Raw genomic sequence first — 21,203 nt, 5'->3', positions numbered from 1 at the left:
AGAATGACAGTTACCAGAGGCTGGGAAGGATAGTGGGGTGGGAGTGGGAGGATAGAGAGGGATTTGTTAAAGGGGACAAAAATACAGTTAGACAGAAGGAATAAAACCCAGTGTTCAGTAGCACAATAGGGCAATTATAGTTAACAATAATTTACTGTATATTTCAAAATAACTAAAAGGGTGGAATTGGAATGTTCCTAACATAAAGAAATGATAAATGCTTGAGATAATAGATATCCTAATTACCCTAATTTGATTTTTACACATTATATGCTTATATCAAAATATCACATATACCCCATAAATATATATATTATATACCCATAATAATTAAAAAGTTAAAAAAAAGGAAATAGTTCACAAACTTAAACAAGGATAAAGCTAGGAGAATTGACTAGGATTTACAATATGTAAATAAAATTTTCATTCAAAGTTTTATCTTTAAAAGATTGGTGAAATCTTGAGTTATCAAGAATAGTTTGCTGGGGGAAACGAGGGGAAAAAAACAAAGAAAAAAGAACAAAAACAAAAGATTAAAAAAAGAATAATTTACCAATTGAATTGCTAATAACTCAAAGCTTACTGAGTCTTTTCTTTGGAAGCCTATAATCTAAAGTTGATCGATCTTTCAGTTGGTATCTACTTTAAGAAATAATAATTTTCTATTGATTCCAAGAATTGATACACAACACTAACTACTTTGTAGTAAAAGAAAAATGAAAAGGCAAAATAATTATCTGTGGTTTAAGAAATCTCAAGGACCATCTCCTAGGCTGGGCGCAGTCGCTCACACCTGTAATCCTAGCACTCTGGGAAGCCGAGGTGGGAGGATCACTTGAGGTCAGCAGTTTGAGACCAGCCTAAGTCCTGAGCAAGAGCAAGACCCTGTCTCTACTAAAAATAGAAAAAATCAGCTAAGCCCAGTGGCATGCACCTATAGTCCCAGCTACTTGGAAGGCAAAAGGATCACTTGAACCAAGGAGTTTGAGTTTGCTGTGAGCTAGGTTGACACCATGGCACTCTAGCCCAGGTGACAGAGCTAGACTCTGTGTAACAAAAAAAAAAGGACCATTTCCAACCAAAAAGCCTATCCTAATTCCCTCTGATCTCTTTAAATAATCATTATGCATTTTCTTAGATAAGTTGGGTCAGTGCCTGTAGTAACCACAACCACCTTCTAGAGAAACTCCTACCCCGCAGCCACTGCAGAGAAGCAGGACTAGGCCAGAGCAGCTACTGCTAGAACAAACACCAGTAAACACCAGATGCAAGGGCACGCACTCTACAGGCCAACCATCCACCATGTTATGACCAATCTGACCTTCTTAGGAGATGAACAATAAACTTACTACAGTGACAAAAAGGAGATATTCAATACTTCCTGACTGGTCAACTGACACTATATGTTACTGATGTATGCCATCTTGTGTGCATTGGCAGTAATGCCTTTCCCTCATGCTATCAATTATCAAAAACCAGTGATTTCCAAACAGGATACCAGAGGTGCCTTATAAGCCACCTGGTGGTGCTGAGGCCATGTGAGGTAGAGAGTCAGGCCCCCAACACACATACACACACAATTTAGTCTTACCTGTATAGCAGGCACTATGACTCAGAAGTCTATATATTTTTCAAATTCCTAGTAAAGAGTCTGCACTTTGGATTTCTTCTTTTATGGAAAAAAACTTTAAATATAGTCAAATCTACATTTTTTACTGTTTGACTTCTCTTCCAGCTCTTACTCTTAGAAAGTCTTTTCCTAATTTCTTACCAGTTAAATCCTTGTTTTCTAAGGTATAGCATACATGCCAGTGAATATATTATATGGTACATAAACCTTTTTATTTATATTTTTTATTTACCTTTTTTTTAGAGACAGGGTCTTGTTCTGTCTCCCAGACTTGAGTACCATGACTTGATCATAGCTCACTGCAACCTCCAACTTGTGGGCTCAAGCAATCCTCCTGGTTCAGCCTCCTGAATAGCTGGTACTACAGGCACATGCTACCACACCCAGCTAAATTTTTTAAAAATTGTTTTGTAGAGATAGGGTCTCACTATGTTGTCCAGGCTGGTCTTAGATTCCTGGCTTCAAATGATCCTCCCAAAGTGCTGGGATTACAGGCATGAGCCACCATGCCAAGCCTCTTTTAATTTTAATAGTTATATGTACTGTACATATTTTAATGTGTATTAGGAAAAAATACCTAACCCTCAAAATCAAGAGAGCATGTGGCCAGGCACAGTGACTCATATCTATAATCCTAGTACTTTGGGAGGCCATGGTGGGAGGATTGCTTGAGGTCAGGAGTTCAAGACTAGCCTGTACAAGAACAAGACCCCTGTCTCTACAAAAAATAAAAAAATTAGCCAGGCCTGGTGGTGTGCACCTGTAGTCCCAGCTACTTGGGAGACTGAGGCAGGAGGATTGCTTAAGCCCAGAACCTTGAGGCTACAGCAAGCTATGATAACACCACCTCACTCTAGCCCAGGTGACAGACCAAGACCCTGTCTCAAAAAAAAAAAAAAAAAAAACAGCATGCATGGCTACAAATGCTTAAGACACAGCTAAGTAAAAAAAATGGGCAGAGAGGTGGGAAGAGTCCAGCTAAAGAACAATATTAAATAATAGTGCAAATAAATAATAAGGAATAACTGAAATTTAGAAAACAATGAATTAAGTTTTTGCATATTTTCTGCTAATATTTTGTGGGCTTTTTCTTTGATTCTGAGCTAGAGCTCAAGTTTTTTTTTCTGCAAATTGCAAATTTTCCCAATACAATTTGCTTCAAACAATTTTCCATTGATATGTAATGCTCTACTGCTATCTTTTAATAACTCTTTCCACCTGCCATTCATATTTCATATCATTTGAATCAATCATCTGCAGTGAAAGACAAAGCAGAAAGATAGAAACCAAGTCCTTACAGCATTATTTAAACCATAAATTCAATTGTGCCTTGAGTCTAGCTTACCTATGAACTTTGCAATAACATGAATCAATAAACACTGTTTTCTCATGCCAGTTTGGGATAAGTTTCTGTCACTTTTAACAGAAGGAATCATGACTGATATTTTTCCCTTGATAGCAGAAGATACTACTAGGTCTTAATTCACCAGACCTCAAACATTCTTCCTGGCTTTGCACTGCAATGCATTAATGGAAACTTTAACTCTTTCTCCTATGAGCTATAATCCTTCTCTATCCCTAAATAGAGGTACTTGGTAGGGGTTAATTATGTCCTACTCTTTGTAAACTGCTATGTCATCCTTAACATCCAATCATCTAAATGCTAAAGTATTCAGTCATTTTTGTCAAAGTCACTCATCACAATACCTCATTAAACCAGTCCAACACATCTCATTTAGCCATTCTTAAAGGAATAACTCCTAAAAGGAAAGGACTTTCTGCCATTACCCACTTAGACCAAATACCAAGTTCTTTTAGCAGTCTTAGAATCATTTCTCTTGGTACTTTTTTCCACAATAAATACAGCTTTGTAGAGTATCTTCTTGACATTTTAACAAAGATGTCCCTTCAGTTTATCAGAAATCAATAGGGGACTCTCCCACCAAATAAATACCTTGACAAATAGCTATTTTCTTCTGAGAAACACATTCTTAACGACCCATAAAGTGCACCTCACATATTTAATTGCCCTGGGGGAGGGGGCATAAAATGGTAGTTGGTTTCTAAACAGAGAATGAAAATAGTATAAGATTAGATTTTTTTTCAGGCAATTTGGGGACAAGAAATACAGTATAGGGATACAGTTTGGATTCAAATCCAGAAACATTTAGTCTATTTAAATGGTGTTATGAACTGAATTGTGTCCTCCCAAAATTCATACATTGAAGCCAGAACTCACAATGGGATAGTATTTGGAGATGAGGACATTTGGGTAGAGCCTACATGATGGGATTAGTGCCCTTATAAGAAGAAACACAAGAGAGATCTTTTTTTCTCTCCACCATGTGAAGACACAGCAAGAACACAGTCGTCTGTAAGTCAGGAAGAGGACCCTCACCGGGAACAAAATCAGCCAGCACCTTGATTTTAGACCTCTAAGCCTCCAGAACTGAAGAGAAATAAGCCTGTTGTTTTAAAGCTACCCAGTCTATGGTATTTTGTTACAGTAGCCACAGCAGACTAATACAGATGGTTTGTGGGAAGACAAGAAAATATTTGAAAATACGATAAACTGGCACAGTTACCATATGCAAAGATCCTATTCTTTCATCTTTCTATCTTCTAAGTAACATAGTTAGAATATAGTCCCACCTGCCCTCACAGAAGGCAACAGACAAAAAAAATGAAAATTTTGCCTTCTTTCTTTTTCATTGTTGTTGTTATTTCTCATTCCACCATCCTAACCCAAATCTTCAGCTTTTTCTTATCATTTCTTCTCCACTTCAGTTTTTTTCTTTAAAGCTTATAGCTCACATTTACTCACCTTCACCTTGGGCAAAAATAAATGAATACGCCTCTTCATCTTCAAACTCCTAGAGGCAGTGGAGCACGATGGAAAGTACAAGTACACTACAGTACCAAACCCAGTTTTGGTCCTAATTGGATGTGTCCTCCTGGAAAATCATTACCCGATCTATGCCTCAGTTTCTGCTTCCATAACATGAAAGTGTACTTCCCACATCAGTGGTCCATTGTTGTTCACTGATGGAGTATCCCTCCTTGGTGGAGAGAGCTAAAGCCCAGTGGGCCAGGAGGTGTGTGGGGCAAGGGGAGCCTGAAGAGGTAGGAAGAGCCTGGACTATGTAAGGATTGTAGGCTACATACGCTGCTGAAGAATTTTTAACTTTAAGTGAGTCAAAGGTATAGGCTGGGAAGGAGGGAACTCAGCCACTTCTGGTGAGGAGTTACAGGAACTGCAAAGACAACACAGAACTGCCTAGCAACAACTGGGAGGAAAAGGCAAGCTAAAGAGATGGCACAGGGCGCCGAGTATGAAATTTGTGAGGAATTAGAACTGTCAGAATAGTAGCAACAGTAGCAGCAACAATGAACCACATGTTCTTTAAATCACAAAAGTTAACTTTAGGGGAAGCCGAGTAAATTACTTTTACCTAAGTCTAAAATTATCCCAAAATAAAAGCTTTTTAAAAATAAGGGCTGGCACAGTGACTCACACCTGTAATCCCAGCATTCTGGGAGGCCAACACAAGAGGACTGCTTGAGCCCAGGAGTTCAAGACTAGCCTGAGCAACATACCGAGATCTCATCTCTACAAAAAATTTAAAAGTTAGCTGAGCGCAGTGGCCTGTGCCAGTAGTCCCAGCTACTTAGGTGGCTGAGGCAGGAGGATCCCTGGAGTTTGGGACTGCAGTGAGCTATGATCACACCACTGCACTCCAGCTTGGGTGACAAAAAGGAGACCTGGTCTCAAAAATAAAAACAAAAACAAAAACAAAACACAGCCCTACCTAACAGTATATACAATAATTAACTCAAAGTGAATCAAAGACCTAAGTGTAAGAGCTTAAACTATAAAGCTCTTAGAAGAAAACACAGGAATACATCTTTATGATCTTGCATCAGGCAATGGTTTCTTAGATATGACACAAAAAGCATAAGTAATCAAAGACAACATAAATAAATTATACTTCATGAAAATGTAAAACTTTTGTTTCAACAAAAAAAGATTTGTTGAAACCTAACCCCAAGGTGATGGTCTTAGAAGGTGGGGCCTCTAGAAGGCAATTAGGTCATGAGGCAGAGCCCTCATGATTGGGATTGGTACTGTTATTAAAGAGACTCTAGGGAGCTAACTCATCTCTACTAACATGTGAAGGCACAGCTAGAAGGTGCCATCTATGAACCAGAAAGTGGGCCCTCATCAAACGCCAAATCAGCCAGTGCCTTGAAATCGGATGTCCCAGATCTCAGAACTATGAGAAATAAATTTATGTTGTCTATAAGCTACCCAGTTTATGGTATTTTGATATAGCAGCCTGAACAACTAAGACACAATTCACGTATCTGATAAGGGTCTAGTATACAGAATACATAAAGAACTCTCACAATCCAACAACAAAAAGACAACCCAATTTTAAAATGGGCAAAGAGTCTGAATAAAAATTTCTCCAAAACAACCAGAAAAATGGCCAATAAGCACATGAAAAGACACTCTGCAGCATTAGTCATTAGAGAAATGCAAATAAAAACACAATAAGATACCACTGATATCCACTAAGATGGCTGTATCAAAAGGAAAGACAATAACAAGGGTTGGCAAGGATGTGCAGAAACTGGAACCATCATATACTGCTGGTGGAAAACAGTTTGGTAGTTTCTCAAAAAGTTACACATAGAGTTACCATACGGCCAAGCAATTTCACTGCTAGGTAAATATCCAAGAAAAGTGAAAACATATGTTCACACAAAAATTGGACATGAATATTCATAGTAACATTCATAATAGCCAAAAAGTAGAAACAACCCAAATTTCCATCAAATGATAAATAAATAAACAAAATGTGACATAGCCATACAATGGTATATTATTCAGCCATAAAAAGGAAGTACTAATACATACTACAATATGGATGCACATTAAAAAACATTATGGTAAGTGAGTGAAGCCAGACACAAAAGGCCACATGTTGAATGATTCCACTCATATGAAATTTATATTAGGCAACTCCATAGGGACAGAAAGTAGATTAGTGGTTCCCAAAGGCCAGGGAGAAAAGAGAATGGGTATGTGGTTTCTTTTTGGGGTAATTAAAATGTTCTGGATTAGATAGTGATACTAGTTATACAATCCCGTGAAATAATAAAAACCACTGAATTGTATACTTTAAAAGTATGAATTTTATGGTATATGAATATCTGAATTTTAAAAAATGGAAACATAGGCACAACTAATAATGCAAACCTTAAAAAGGTATAAAATCAAAATTATGTCTCTCTTCTCACTGACCTTGAGGTCTCCTTTCTTCAATATAATCATTATTAAACACTTTCTTTTGTATCTTTCAAAGAAAAATTATGCACATATTTCTTAATATAAATTTATATTCTTACTGTGTTGCACACTTTTTTTCCTTTTCAGTACATGATCTATTTATTTATTTATTTATTTTTTGAGATAGAGTCTTGGTGTTGCCCGGGCTAGAGTGCCATAGCATCAGCCTAGTTCACAGCAACCTCAAACTCCTGGGCTCAAGCAATCCTCCTGCCTCAGCCTCCAGAGTAGCTGGCACTACAGGCATGCACCACCACACCTGATTGATTTTTCTATTTTTAGTACAGATGGGGTCTCACTTTTTGCTCAGGCTGGTCTCAAACTCCTGACCTCAACAGATCCTTCTGCCTCAGCCTCCCAGAGTGCTAGGATTATAGGCATGAGCCACCTCCACCAGCCTATTCATTAATTCATTAATTCTAAAGACTTTCCTGCTTCCACCCTTGCTCATGCTTAGGAACTGCTTCACCATTTTGAATCTGCCCATCAAATTTTATCCAGCATATGAAATAAGTGATTTCTATTGCCTCTTTGTGTAATTTCTATAATTTTTTATTCAATGAATAAATGTGTGTGATTTTTTAAAGTTATATCAGCTTAAATTTTTAATTATCTAGCCTATAAGGTCCAAATCAGTTTTCACCTTCCACCAGAAATTTTCACTTAGTCTCTGGACCACTTTCTGTCTGCTCTTATTTATCTCTTTAGTTAAATTCCTAGAGAGCAAGGATTCTCATGTCTTCATCTTTTGATTAAAATACCTAACAGAATCCTTTGCACTTTAGGTGCTAATAAACAAATTACAACTCATATGCTTAATCAGTCAGTATTAATCCGGGTCTTGTTACAGCAGCTGAACTAATATGATAAGCAGCACATCAATCCCTTTATGTGATCTGTAATCAAGCTTAAAGCTATAAAAAACAAACTACCCGTTTATGTATACAGTCATCTCTTTATTATATGGACAAAATGAATATACACAAATAAATATTTTTGCCACACATTTTCTACCACCTCCAAAACATAATTTTGTTTTAGATTTGAAATTACCTGGACTGTCCAATAAGAATAAACGGAATGATTTCATAGTTGGGTTGGCAAGGTACTGATGATAGGCAGTAGGAATTCTAGCTCCTTGGGCCAAAAGAGACAAAGTTCTTGAGATAAATTTATGCAAAAAAAAAAAAAAAAAACAGGACAACTAACCTGGTGGACTGAGGGTAATCAGAAACACAAGCATGAAGTAACAAGGAAAAGCAAAAAGAATGATAAGGATGAGAGCATGGGCTCATCATAGGAAAGATTAGATGTGCTAGGTGTTACAAATCAAAATAGTACATTAAGAGCTGGGCTGATAGCTTGTAAAAGAAGGTGGAAAAAGAAAAGTTGGATTGAGGCTTCCCTGAAAAAGTGACATTTAAGGTGAACCATGAAACTGAGTTAACGAGGCAAAACTGGGTAGTAAGAGGCGGAGGGTGTAAGCACTCTTTGAAAAGAGAAAAGTATACTTGAATGTCATCTGATGTCAGGCCATGTAGGATTCACTTTAGAAAAGCTCTGAGAATCCACTTATGTTCATCTAAGATTCCACCATAAAACTAGGCTGATACGCACAGTGGTTACCCTTTCTGAGAGGGGAGATTAACAGTCATTACCAAAAAGGGACATAAGGAAATTTCTGGGGAAGTTGTAATATTCTATTTCTTGATCTATATGGTAGTTTCACGGGTATTTTCATTTTATGAAAATTTACCAAACTACAGACTTTGAGTTTCTGCACTTTTCTGTATTTATGTTATACTTCAATAGAAATACTGATTTTAAAAAGTGGAAAAAATGGCCTGACATTACAGTATCAGGATAGGCTGGGCCTTGAACTCCAGCTCATTCAAGATCTAAGCTAAATTACACTACTGGAAAACTTAATCAGTTTGAAAATGGAATGAACAGTGAAGCACTTCTCTCAAAAAAGGGCAAAGCTTAGATGCAATTGTCTATGTTTCATATCATTCATCAGTAAATACAAAAAGAAATAAAACATTTATGAAAGTGCTGACTGGACAGAAGTATGTCTCAGATTATCTCCAGACTGAGACTATATAATTTCATAACAAAATAAGAAGTTAGTAACACCAAAGACGACTGTATAAAATCTGGGGGCCTAAGAGGCTCAGAAGTCACTAATGCCTTAACCCTCAAAGCACAGAATTATATCAAGATACCACGAAGTGCTACTGGTTCACGAGGAAATTTAAAGGCCACTCACTGTAAGTACCCTGTGCTCTCTCCTATCATAATGGCCTACCTTCCCTGATAGATTGATTGTAAGCTCCACAGACGGAGAATTAAGGCTGTATTTCCAGAACACACTAATCCCTGGACTATGGCAGTTGCCCAATAAACATCTGTTGAATAAATGGCTCAATGAGACAGCACAGTAACAAATAATTACACATAAGGCCCATTTTGATGAAAGCAGTAAACCTGGTGAGGATCAAATCCTGAAGCTATGGGTCACCTAGTTTAAGAGGGAAAGAAACAAAGCAAAGCAAACAACCCTACACACTACTCCCTTTATCCCTCTCAAAAGAATAAGCAGAAACTTTGCTAAGATTAAAAAAAACTGTGGTGCCTACTCCAGGCTCCACCCTGTAGGGGATAAGGGAGAACAGGCGTGATTCAAAAAAGCAGAAGTGTAAAAGAAAGGACAGTCAATTCTGCTAACTGATCTTTTAAAAATGGCATAAAAGTTTCTCTTCACCCCAGACCAGAGCTGGAATACCCCATCCAGACAAAAAGCTATTTTATGGCCCAAAATATTAAAAAACATTTACCTTCAATTTATTAAAAATGGGGGGGGGATCAGTAATCAGAATGAAATCTATGACTCATATAATACATAAATGACAGACTGTCCCTTAGCCAGGTGTGGTGGCACTTGTCTGTACTCCCAGCTACTTGGGAGGCTAAGGCAGGAAGATTACATGAGCCTAGGAGTTTGAGGTTGCAGTGAGCTATCTTGACGCCACTGCACTCTAGCCCAGGCAACAGAAAGGGACCCTCTCCCGCCGCCAAAAAAAAAGATAGATTGCCCTGCTTTTTACAGATAATTTAAGTGGTCTGAAATTCTTTACAGTTTGGAATACAAACTGGAAGTACATATAAAGATTCTATACCATAAATTGTCAGCAATATGAAATCTAATAAACTTGATTCCCAGGAAGTGCTTTTAATACTGGTGATTCACATACAACAATGAGTATCTTAAAAATATCAATTTAAGGCAAATAATGGAATAGTCAAAACAGTCCCACACTGATTATTAAATATGCAAAATCACTAACTATAAAAGGGACTAACATACTGGACATGCCTTAAACGACAGGCATTAATTCTTACATGCATTATCTCACTCAGTACCTCCAACAACACTCTCAGGATATTATTTTCCCATTTTATTGCAGAGCAAAATGAGATTCAGAGAGCTGAAGAAACTGGCCCAAAGTCAGATAACCAGCAAATGTGCTGACTACACAAAGCTTGTGCTCTTTTCACTAGACTGAAATTCTGCTCAAGAAGTTGCCAGGTCATAGCCTTCAAGAGGAAGAAAGCCATAAACAATGCCTCAATGCTTAGAAAATCTGGGGGCCAGAGCCGCTCAGCAGGTGACCTCAAATTATAGAAATATCAACCTACTATGAGGTTCAAGAGATTTAAAGTCACTCAAAGATGCAGAGTATCTCCAACAAGTGTGTACAGGCAGCAAATAACCGTCTACACTGTATAAAAAGGAAAACTAAATATCCAAATTAAGGAAAACAATTAAATAAATAATAATCCATAAAATTATATTTATGAAGAGTCTTTAATGACCTGGAAAACTGTTTATGAAAATATTTATCAATAAAAGCAAACTCTTACAGTAGACATGTTTGGGGGATTGTTGCCCAGCCCATCCTTTGGACATTCTCCCTCCTCCTATTGCAAGGGTGAACCTAAGTGGCCACTACTGCTACTGCAACCCTGTCTCCAGGCCACAGAAGACTGAACAAAAGGGGGCACCTGACCCATGCTGAGCCAATCAGATACTCCAGTATTTGCATTAGCTTCAGCCTGGTTCCATAAAAGTAGAGTTTAGCTAAAATCAGTACCATGGTAACCCAAAGTCAAGCAGAAGTTATGAGAGAGCAGAAACTGAGACCTTTGCAGAAGAAACAAGCTTCTGCACGGAGGATGGAACAGACATGCAAAAAGAAGCAGAGATAAAAGCCCACAAGGCTTCAAAAACAAAGGCAAAGCTTGGGACTTTCCAGGTCCCACACGTTCATCTCAGCTTCCTGGATTCCAAGAGACCAGATTCTTGGATTCCAAGAGACCAGAATTCTTACAACTGATCTCCCTTTACTTATATTTACTTGAGAAGGTTTCTGTTCCTAACAATCAAATTAATCCTCGATAGATAAAAAATTATATTATAAAGGAAAAAAAGCATTAACAAAAATGCCAAATATTAATAGCAATTGCCTCTTAGTAGAATTAGGAGTGATATTTTCTAGAGTTTATAATTTTCTTGTCAAGTTTTCAACCAGTGAGCATGTTACTACTCGCTCAGGAAAAAAAAACTTGAATAAATGTGGTAATTCTGGATTCAGATAATTAAGGCTTTACTATATAATCAGGTAATTTCAAAGTTGGAAGTGACAAAGTATGTAAAATCCAGGGGATTTCAAACCTTGTTCCAGAGGACACTTGGATTATGTGGCAATGCTTCCAGAGCCACCTCAGGGGAAAAGAAGCTAAGCACACCCCCCGTGGTCAACACCTTTTTCAGTACCTTCCCAGTTCAAAAGACCTCCTTAAGGTCCTCTTCACTTAGGATAGGGCTTTCAACAGACATTTTATGCAAGGTGAACCACTCTCTCTTCCACTCAGGTCTTCAGCTGATTGTATCAGAGTGGGAAGTTGCCCCAAACCAGGCCTGAATACGTTCCTCTGGTATTTGGAGTAGAGTAAATTCACTCTCTTCATTGAAGTGGCTGGAAAAAATGACAACTCTCCCACCATAGAGATCAGAGAAGCAGGGGAAGCCAGTCTGCAGGGAGCATGAAGCATGAACAAGACCCACAAAAAAAGAGCAAAAAGGTTTCCTTGGTTCTGGGCTCTAAACATTTTCTGAAGTCCCACTAGGTTTATGCCTTAAATAGCTTGAAACACCTCTGTGTCCTTACAGCAAGTTCTCCTTTTCTGCTTGAGCTAGTTTAAATTAGCTTCTGTTGTCTACAACCAAATACAAAACCCAGGCCCCATTTCAAACAGATTAGCCATTAAGGTTCCATATTAGATTTTTATTTACAAAGGGGGGAAAAGTTCCCCTATTAAAAAAAAAAAGTACTGATTATAGTACCTCAATTTTATTTTACAAGTGAGAAAACTAAGGCCCAACTTCACAAAGCAAAAGTAGTCAGGGGCTTCTCTCCGCTGAAAAAGGAAATTTCTGGAATATTAACGGTTCCCAAATACAGACTTACATGGGTCTTAATATGTCCCAGGTACAGTTCCAAATGCTTTACTAACATTAACTTACCTAATCCTCACAACAATGCCATGATATAGGTACTTTTATCCTGTTATAAAGAAGAGGAATGTAAGGCTCAGACAAGTTAAGTAACTTGTCCAAAGTCACATGGATTCAAACCTAGGCAGCCCAGCTCTAGAGTTTGGGTTCTTGATCAATATTCTATAATGTCTCTTTAGCAGGGATTTAAGCTCAAATAAGTGGCACTGTTTAATGCATTTGTTAGAAATCTACAAATGCATACTTTGTCATGGCAGAACGGCCTCTTAAGTCTCTCTCAAGTCTAAGATTCAATGATTGTCTTTATGATAAGACAGGTGGGTTCCAGGATATTACAGCCCAAACTTATATCTATTCTTTAATTAATCTTTCTCTTGAGCCCCCTTAGTTTTGAAGGGCTGGGGCTACCCCATATCACTTCTCCAATATAATTCTACATTCACCTTCTTGTCTCATTCCAGCCACCCTTCCTCTGCATTTTAAACACAGATATGGCTGTGATACAAAAGTGAAATATATTTCTCAATTATTTTCTTATATTAGTTACTAATTTGAGTTCCTTTTTCTTCATTTTAAAAGTGACAAGGTGTAATATTCTACATTTCTCCCTCAGGGACACAAAGCAAAATTGTTTTGCATCTCATCTAATATGCTTATCTTTCTTTAGATCCTTTATTAGGGAATCTTCTCCACCCTCATCCTACGTTTTCTAAAATCAGTGATTCTTAATCTGGGGATAATGAAATAGAAGGTCCATAGATAAATCCAGACAGCCCATGGAACCATATACATAGTTTTGTCTTAGTAGGCTTTTTCCTAGTGAAGAGTTCATGGTGTTCATCATATTTTTTTAAAAGATCCAGGAAGCAAAAAAAGTTAAATACTGAGCCAAAGAAAACTCTGTACAGTAGCATATACTATGACAAATGAAATTCAAAATGAGTCCTTTAATGATTCACATTTCTGCAGGACAACAACTACGTTAAATATTCTGTTTATTTGGTCAAAAAAATATGCTCATGTTATAAAGAATGTCCCAAATGATGAGAATCCAAAAGGATCTCCTTTAGCTATTTAAAAATGCAATCAACTACAACCACCCAATCCTATATTTTCTGGTTAAACTGTATTTTCCATACATATAACTTCAGGTTAACATGTCCATGTACATGATAAATGGCTTATAAATATCTTCTTCAAAGTCTTTGGGGACTGTTTTTCTTACCTCAATAAAGAACTGCTCATGTATTTACTCATTCTATCAACAAGTATTCACTGAATGCCACTAGGTGCCAGGCACTGCATTTTGCCCTATCAGCTTCAGCTACTATGATTAATTCTTGGTTCTCCTCTAAATTGTTCCATCAATCTACAAATGTAGGTTAGAGCATATTATTATATTATATTTTTATGCCCAGTAACTACCATAATACCATATTCTTAGTGGAAACTTAAGGTTTACTGAATTATGTTATGACAAAACACCAAGAAGACAGGTTGAATACAAAAGCAAGAACTTCACATTAAGAAAAACCTTCCTGGCCAATTTTCTCTTTCTTTTTTTTTTTTGAAACAGGGTCCAGCTCTGTTATCCAGGCTGGAGTGCAATGGCCCCATCATAGTTCACTGCAGTCTTGAACTCCCAGGCTCAAGCAATCCTCCTGCCTCAGCCTCCCCAGCCGCTGGGACTACAGGCCCACGCCACCACGTCAGACTAATTTTTTGTACAGACGAGGTCTCACTATGTTGCCCATGCTGGTCCGAACTCCTTGGCTCCATAGATTCTCCCGCCTCTACCTCCCAAAGTGCTGGGACTGGCACGAACCAGCCCCTGGCCAATTTTGTTAGTCAATTGGGCCAATATAGTCAGAATGACATTAAAATCTGTCAACACCAAAAAACAAAACAAAACAAAAAACGTCAACATACATCCTTCTGCTAACATTTTTCTTGGACACATAAAGACAAGAAATCTTTTATACTACAAAAAAGACCCTGAACGATGTCAAGAATGGATAAGATTCGAAGACCTTTCAGTAAGGTGCCAAAAAGACATAAAACTTGACAGAATCACAGCAAACTATTTTTCCTGTATTCATCTTTGACACCTTTTCAGGCCAACTGTTCCAGAAGCAACATCAAGAAATAACAGAAATGAAGAACAAAAGAAGAAAGGGAGAAACTGCATGCTGAGATGAGTATTTTGACTCATCTCAGGCTAAGTGGAACGCTCTGTGTTACTGCAAATGACCAAAACAATCTATGGGCAAAAAGTTGGTCGTGCAAGTTTGGTATAGTTCACCAAATGTTAGGGGCATTGTTCCCCTCTTGAAAAAGTTCCAAACATCCTGCCTGCAGCCCTCTCCCGGTGTCGCTACTCCTTTTACTTATTCTTGTGACTCTGGGTTTAAAAAAAAAAGAAAGAGACGAGCATCAACAAGGATTTAGGAGGGGCCTAGAGAGAACTTTTCACCCCTAACCGCAGCCCAAGATCCTCCCAAGGGAACTGCCTGTGGACCGCAGCCCGGCCGACTGGCGGAGGGGAGGCCGGCCACGCCCGGATGCGCGGCGGCCGGGGTCCCGGCCCGCCAGCCGACCCGCGGGCCACACGCTCTGCTGGAGCCGCCCCGGCGCAGGGGCGGAGCGCGGAGACAGGGTGCGGCTGGGCCTCACCTCCACGGCCTGGCCCAACTCCAGGTCGAAGCCCACCACACACACGCAGTGCAGCCAGGCCGAAAAGCCGTCCCAGCGCAGCAGGCCCCGGCCGCGGCCATCGTCCTCCTCATCGTCCTCCGGCGCGGCTCCCGGAGCCACAAGGCCCGACGCCTCGCGCCCCTCGGCAGCCGCCACCGCCTCGTCCAACGGCTTTCGAGAGCCGGGCCCCAAGCCCGCCGGGCCCCGCAGAGCCATCCGCCGCCCCCTTGCTGTCCGCGCCGCCTCTACCGCGGACCGCGCCGCAGAGCGCGCTCGGCTCGGCGCAGGCGCAGCCGCGGTTGCCGCAGCCCCTGGGGACCTGCTGGGTCTGGGCGGGGCCGCGGGCCACGTGACCCTGGGAGCCGGGCTCCGCACTGGTGCCCTGGGGCCGGGACGCGGACGTGGGGACGTCACTCTGCCGCTTGTCTGGGGCCGTGAAGCCAACCCTGGCCTCCTTGTCTTAAAACTCTTCAGGACTGAAATGGTTGTTTATGAATCCTCGTCACCTTCGTTCCCAGTTAACGACCAGAGAATAAATTATTCTTGGAATGACACCGTTTACAATTATTATAAGGTGTTATTAAAGCATAATGGTAACAAGTGGCTAACATTTATTGAACACTTTATGCCAGCTGACGTGCCCAGTTCAAGGACAAATATTTACAAACATTACGTTATTGAATCCTCACATCATCGCAAGTAGACGTTATTTCTTTTTACAGATAAGGAAATTAAGGTTCTGATAGGTTACATGACTAGCCTAACAAGTATGCCAGTTCAAATGCATGTTCACTCATGCAGTCTGCTGATTAAGAGAGCTAAGCCTTTACTCAGCTGTTCCCTCTCCACCGAGGCCCCTCCCACCTTTCTGGTAGTGCCTGTCTGTGACTCACTTAACAATCACACATCTCCAGACCTTTCTGCCACCTCAGATTGGCCTCTGCAGCAACCTGTGGATCACGTTCTCTGAGCACTAGGGCAAAGGCCTGATCTCAGGCAGTTTTGTATTCTCAGAAATCAGCACTGTGCTGGGTAACCGGAAGGCACTTGTTCTGTTGAATTGTTTACTGATTTTTGGTCCAGCACGATGCTACTGACTAGGATTTATTTAGCACCTGCTATGCTGTGTATAAACAGCATAGTGAAAGTAAATAGGAAACACACAATAATACCCCAATTGAAAAATGAGTAAAAAAGAATTGGTAATAACTTACAATAAACATTTTTTTAAAAAAACAGCGTAAGTCAAGCACTGTGATGTGTGCCTGTAAGTCCCAGCTACTTGGGAAGCTGAGACAGGCCAAGGGACGAGGATCCCTTGAGCCCAGGAATTGGAGGCTGTAGTATGCTAAAATCACATCTGTGAATAGCCACTGCACTCCAGCCTGGGCAACATAGCAAGACCCAGTCTCTAAAAAAACAAACTAAACAACAACAAAAAAAACAAAAACAAAAAACTCAGCATAGTGTTCATACTTTTACACTCATTATCATATCTAATTTAACTAATCCAAAAGATAGGTCCGTTATTATTTCCATTTTACAGATAAGGAAACTGAAGCACTATGAGATGAAGATGTCACAGTAGGTGGCAGAACAGAGATTTAAACCTAGGTCTTTTTGAATCAGCCTGAGCACGTAAGGATTTTGTTGCACTATCCAGTTAAATCATTCCATTTGACAAACACTGCCCTCTCCAAATTAGAATTTTTGTTTGAAGTAAGTGTTAGCATCCCTATTTTCAAGGAGATGGTCAACTATCCTCAAATATCAGTAGTGATGTTTGCTAGAGACTTTCTTTAGGACAAAAGATTAATGTAAGGACCACAGTTTTAAGTTAGAGGCCAAGTCTTTGGCCAAAGCAACCTGCGATCCCACTCCAGAAAAATCACTGTAGTTAAGAGACAAAAACCGGGCCAGGTGTGGTGGCTCAGGCCTATAATCCTAGCACTCTGGGAAGCCAAAGTGGGAAGATTGCTTGAGCTCAAGAGTTTGAGAACAGCCTGAGCAAAAGCAAGGCCGTGTCTCTACCAAAAATAGAAAAATTAGCCAGGCATGTGGCGCACCTGTAGTCCCAGCTACTCAGGAAGCTGAGGCAGGAGGATCACTTGAGCCCAGGAGTTGGAGATTGCAGTGAGCTATGATGACGCTACTGTACTCTACCCAGGGCAACAGAGTGAGACTCTGTCTCAAAAAAAAAAGACAAAAACTTTATTCTGCATTCAAGAAAGTCTCCAAATCCACTATTAGGAAAGAACAGTTGTCTTTTGTATTAGAAAGAACACAGGACTGGAAGCCAAAAGGTCTGATTCCAGCACCAGCTCCACCCATGGTCATGGTGGGCAAGCTGCTCCAAGACCCAGTTTCTACATTGCTAAATGGGAATGATCATTACTAACTCACCTCTCTGACTGTTGGGAAGAACCAAGCTGTCCTAATACACACATTTTACTGGATGCTACTTTATTATTAATAATTAATGAACTCTCCTAGAACTCTGGGAGGCCAAGACGGGTGGATCATTCGAGCTCAGGAGTTCGAGACCAGCCTGAGCAAGAGCAAGACTCCGGCTCTACTAAAGAAATAGAAAGAAATTAGCTGAACAACTAAAAATATATAGAAAAATTAGCCAGGCATGGTGGCGCATGCCTGTAGTCCCAGCTACTAGGGAGGCTGAGGCAGCAGGATTGCTTGAGCCCAGAAGTTTGAGGTTGCCGTGAGCTGATGCACTCTAGCCAGGGCAACAGAGTGAGACTGTCTAAAAAAAAAAAAAAAAAAAAAACATTAGTGAACTCTAAACACCAGTTGTTCCACAGGGCTGGTTCTTTAACATATGAACACAAATTTCCATTTTCTGAAATGCTGCTTTATAATATTGGGTTAAGGGTAATCCTGGCAAAATATAGGAAGTTTCATGACAAAGAAAGCACACCAAGGTTCTAGAGAATTTTTAAAAATGAAAAAAAAATTATTCAACCTGTTTTTGTTTTGTTTTGTTTTTATTTTTTAAAAGGGCCTTCCAGTGAGGACCAGAAAACCGGATAGACAAATTCTAAAAGAGCTGTAACACTGCAACCTGTTTGGGAAAAAAAAAAAACACACTTAAACCTTTACACACAGAATAAATAACCACCAGGGAAAACAAAGTAGCTATGGTTTTTTTTTTCCTTTACTGTCATAACATTGATATTCTGCCGTAGAATCTATTCTAACACAGTTTCTTTGGTCAATACTTGTATAGAAGCTGAGAAAAAAAAATACTGACACCTTCTTCTTTCTTAAGGTTCATCATCAGAACCTTTGAATCTCAAAGGATTTTGCACTGGGTCATTTCTCCAAACTTCCCATCCTATTAATGAATCTTCTGATGTTCAGACAGCCAGCTTCTTTTCCAGCACCCTCTATTAAGGTTAAGTCACTACCTTTCAGAGCTGCTATTTTCTAGATGTTCATAAGCGCTGGAAAATTCTTCATTTTGTGGAGACAAGACCAGCTACTTTGTAATGTACACCCACTGGTCTAAATTGTGCTTGCTGAGATTACATAGAAGAGTCCAATTCTTCTACATGATAGCCCAGCGAATGTTTGAAAATAGTTATCCTACACCACCATGTCTTTTAGTTTCCAGGGTAAACTACCCCAGATCCTCCAACTGTTCCTCAAAGGACGTAGTTGCTAGGCCATTCATTATCCTGTTGCCCAACTTGGGCATATTCCAACTTGTCAACATCACTTTTAACATTCAGGGGGAAACACCATCCTCCAGGTGTGATCTGACCATTGCAGAGTGTACTCTGGGACTATTACCTTCCTTGCCCCAGCCACTAGCCTTCTCTTAATGCCAGTTCAGATCACATTTACTTGTTTTGGCAGCCAAGCGACATCACTGGCTCGGGTTGCATTTACTATCAACTAAAGCCCTAGATCTTTTTACATGTGAGGAGCACTTAAGTCAGGGTAGACTGCTTTAGCCAAGAGCATGACTGGATTCATGGCTCTGCTGCTCTTCTAATGTTACCAAGAACACTGAATACAGGATTAAAAACATTCCAAACTTCCCTACTCACCCCTAACCAAACTCCTGGGATTTCAGCAATTTTTGTAATAAGAAAGAAAAAAGAAAGAAAAGGAAGAAAAGAAAGAGAGAAAGAAAAAAGAAAAGAATATTAGACAATGGTATGAATTGCAATGTCACGTCTCTGGGCTTAGTTTTAACAAAAAGTCCTGTGGGGAGTCCAAATGCCCTTGATAACCACCTAGATGGGACTTCCCCTCTTGCACTTAAAGTAAACGCTGCCAGGGCAACTGGGGCATAACTACACTATGGTAGCAAAAAAAAAAAAAACCACATAGAAAAATAGGCAGAGGCCCAAGTACCAATATGTTATTAATAGAGAACTGAGTTTACTGCTATACATCTTTGAAAGACAAAGGGCAGATTTTTTTTTTTTAGGCTAGTCAAGTGAAGCAGTGGGAGTGGAGAAGGAACAAAAGAATCTGTGCTGGTTGTGCGACCAACTAGTTGTAAACACCACTGCACTCAACTTACCTCAAATGCAAATTTTTAAGGAAGAATCCAGCCAAAGAAACTATAACATGCACTATTAGGTGTTCCTAAGCAGTATTTGTGAAAGCTTTAAAAAAAATAGTGAAGAGGTTTGTTTTCTTTCACCTTCACATTCCTAATACCTATGCAGTGCCTGGTAGGTGGCAGGCACTCAGTAAACATTTACTGAATGAATGAACACACTAAAAAAAAAGTATCTTTAACTGCTGTTTTCTTATTTTACAGAATTTTCCTTTCATGGTCAGTTGTGTGAACACATGAAAAGATAACATTAAAATGTTTTATAAATGTAATTCACTCTCAGCTTATGAAAAGTAAAGATAGTAACACCTCCCTCATTTGAAGGTTACTTTTTTAGCTGTCTGATGCAGTTAGTATCAGGAAGTAGGTTTTAGATGCCTAATAGCAGCCGAGATGCAAAACAGAAAATGTAACCAGTAAAGTTCATACTCTTTGATCAGAGAATTGTAAGGCCTTCACTCATAAATTATTTTGTCTAAATTTACACATAACTCTAACAGATTTGTTTGTCTGGTCTCCAAGACTAAGAAGCAAATAAGAAGAGCAAAGAGACTGCTTGAGGTATAGCATGCCAAGAGCAGAAAACAAAGGCAATAGCTTAATAGAAGGAAAAGAAAAAAAGGAGTTAGGAAACAAACATTCAAAAGGATAAACAGTAAACTATTAATAGTGGGTGCCTCATGGAGAATAGAAGTGCTGGAAAATAGAAGTACTGGAGAATAAATAAAGAATTTTGCATTTTGTTTTATACAATCCTATATTTTTGAGTTAGAGAGGGCAGGTATTCATTTTATAATTAAAATATTAAGAGATAACAAGAGTTTAATAGAGTTGCTTGTAATAGTGAAAAATTGGAAAATACTTAAATGTCCAACAATAGGGAATTAATTAAAAAATATCATATATCCATTCAATAGACTATTTACAGTCACCAAAATGTCATAGACTAATATTTTGTAACAGAAGATGCTCAAAATATATATTTTAAATAGAAAAAAGTGGGTTACAAAACAAAATATAATGAATGATCCTAGTTTTACAGACTACATACAAACAAACAAATAAAAAAGACATGTGAGCAGATAAAAAATATCCTGATGGAAATTTTTTGCTTGGAATTAAACATTTATTTCATCTGTGTGACATCTATGTAACTAAAAGCTTATTTTCAGAAAAAGAAAACAGCTAAAACAGAAGTGAAATAAACTTATACTTTATCAATAATATCTTTGTAATAGAAACTGATAGGCGACTGTGATAACAAATTTTATGAGTCAACTTGACTGGGCCATGAGGTGCCCAGATATTTGTTTAAACATTATCTGGGTATGTCTGCAAGGGTGTTTTTGCATGAGATTAA

At 39.1% G+C, this 21,203-nt stretch overlaps 1 protein-coding gene and 1 non-coding gene across 4 annotated transcripts in view; both read right to left on the bottom strand.

The window, feature by feature from the left end:
* Positions 1-15,551, bottom strand: part of DENND6A (DENN domain containing 6A) — a 54,999-nt gene extending 39,448 nt beyond the window's left edge. For all 3 annotated transcript variants that reach the window (XM_045530436.1, XM_045530438.1, XM_045530437.1), the window contains exon 1: positions 15,235-15,551. In XM_045530436.1, the coding sequence (XP_045386392.1) occupies positions 15,235-15,471 (237 nt within the window). In that variant the 5' untranslated portion in view covers positions 15,472-15,551. The remainder of the gene's footprint in view (positions 1-15,234) is intronic.
* Positions 15,552-18,265: 2,714 nt separating this feature from the next.
* LOC123623678 lies at positions 18,266-18,327 on the bottom strand. Its single transcript, XR_006729968.1, has one exon. It is a non-coding gene; the product is annotated as a U7 small nuclear RNA (small nuclear RNA).
* Between the last annotated feature and the right edge of the window lie 2,876 nt (positions 18,328-21,203).

This window comes from Lemur catta, chromosome 18, assembly GCF_020740605.2.
Source record: "Lemur catta isolate mLemCat1 chromosome 18, mLemCat1.pri, whole genome shotgun sequence".
NCBI lineage: Eukaryota > Metazoa > Chordata > Mammalia > Primates > Lemuridae > Lemur > Lemur catta.
This window is presented reverse-complemented; position numbering and strand designations above follow the sequence as displayed.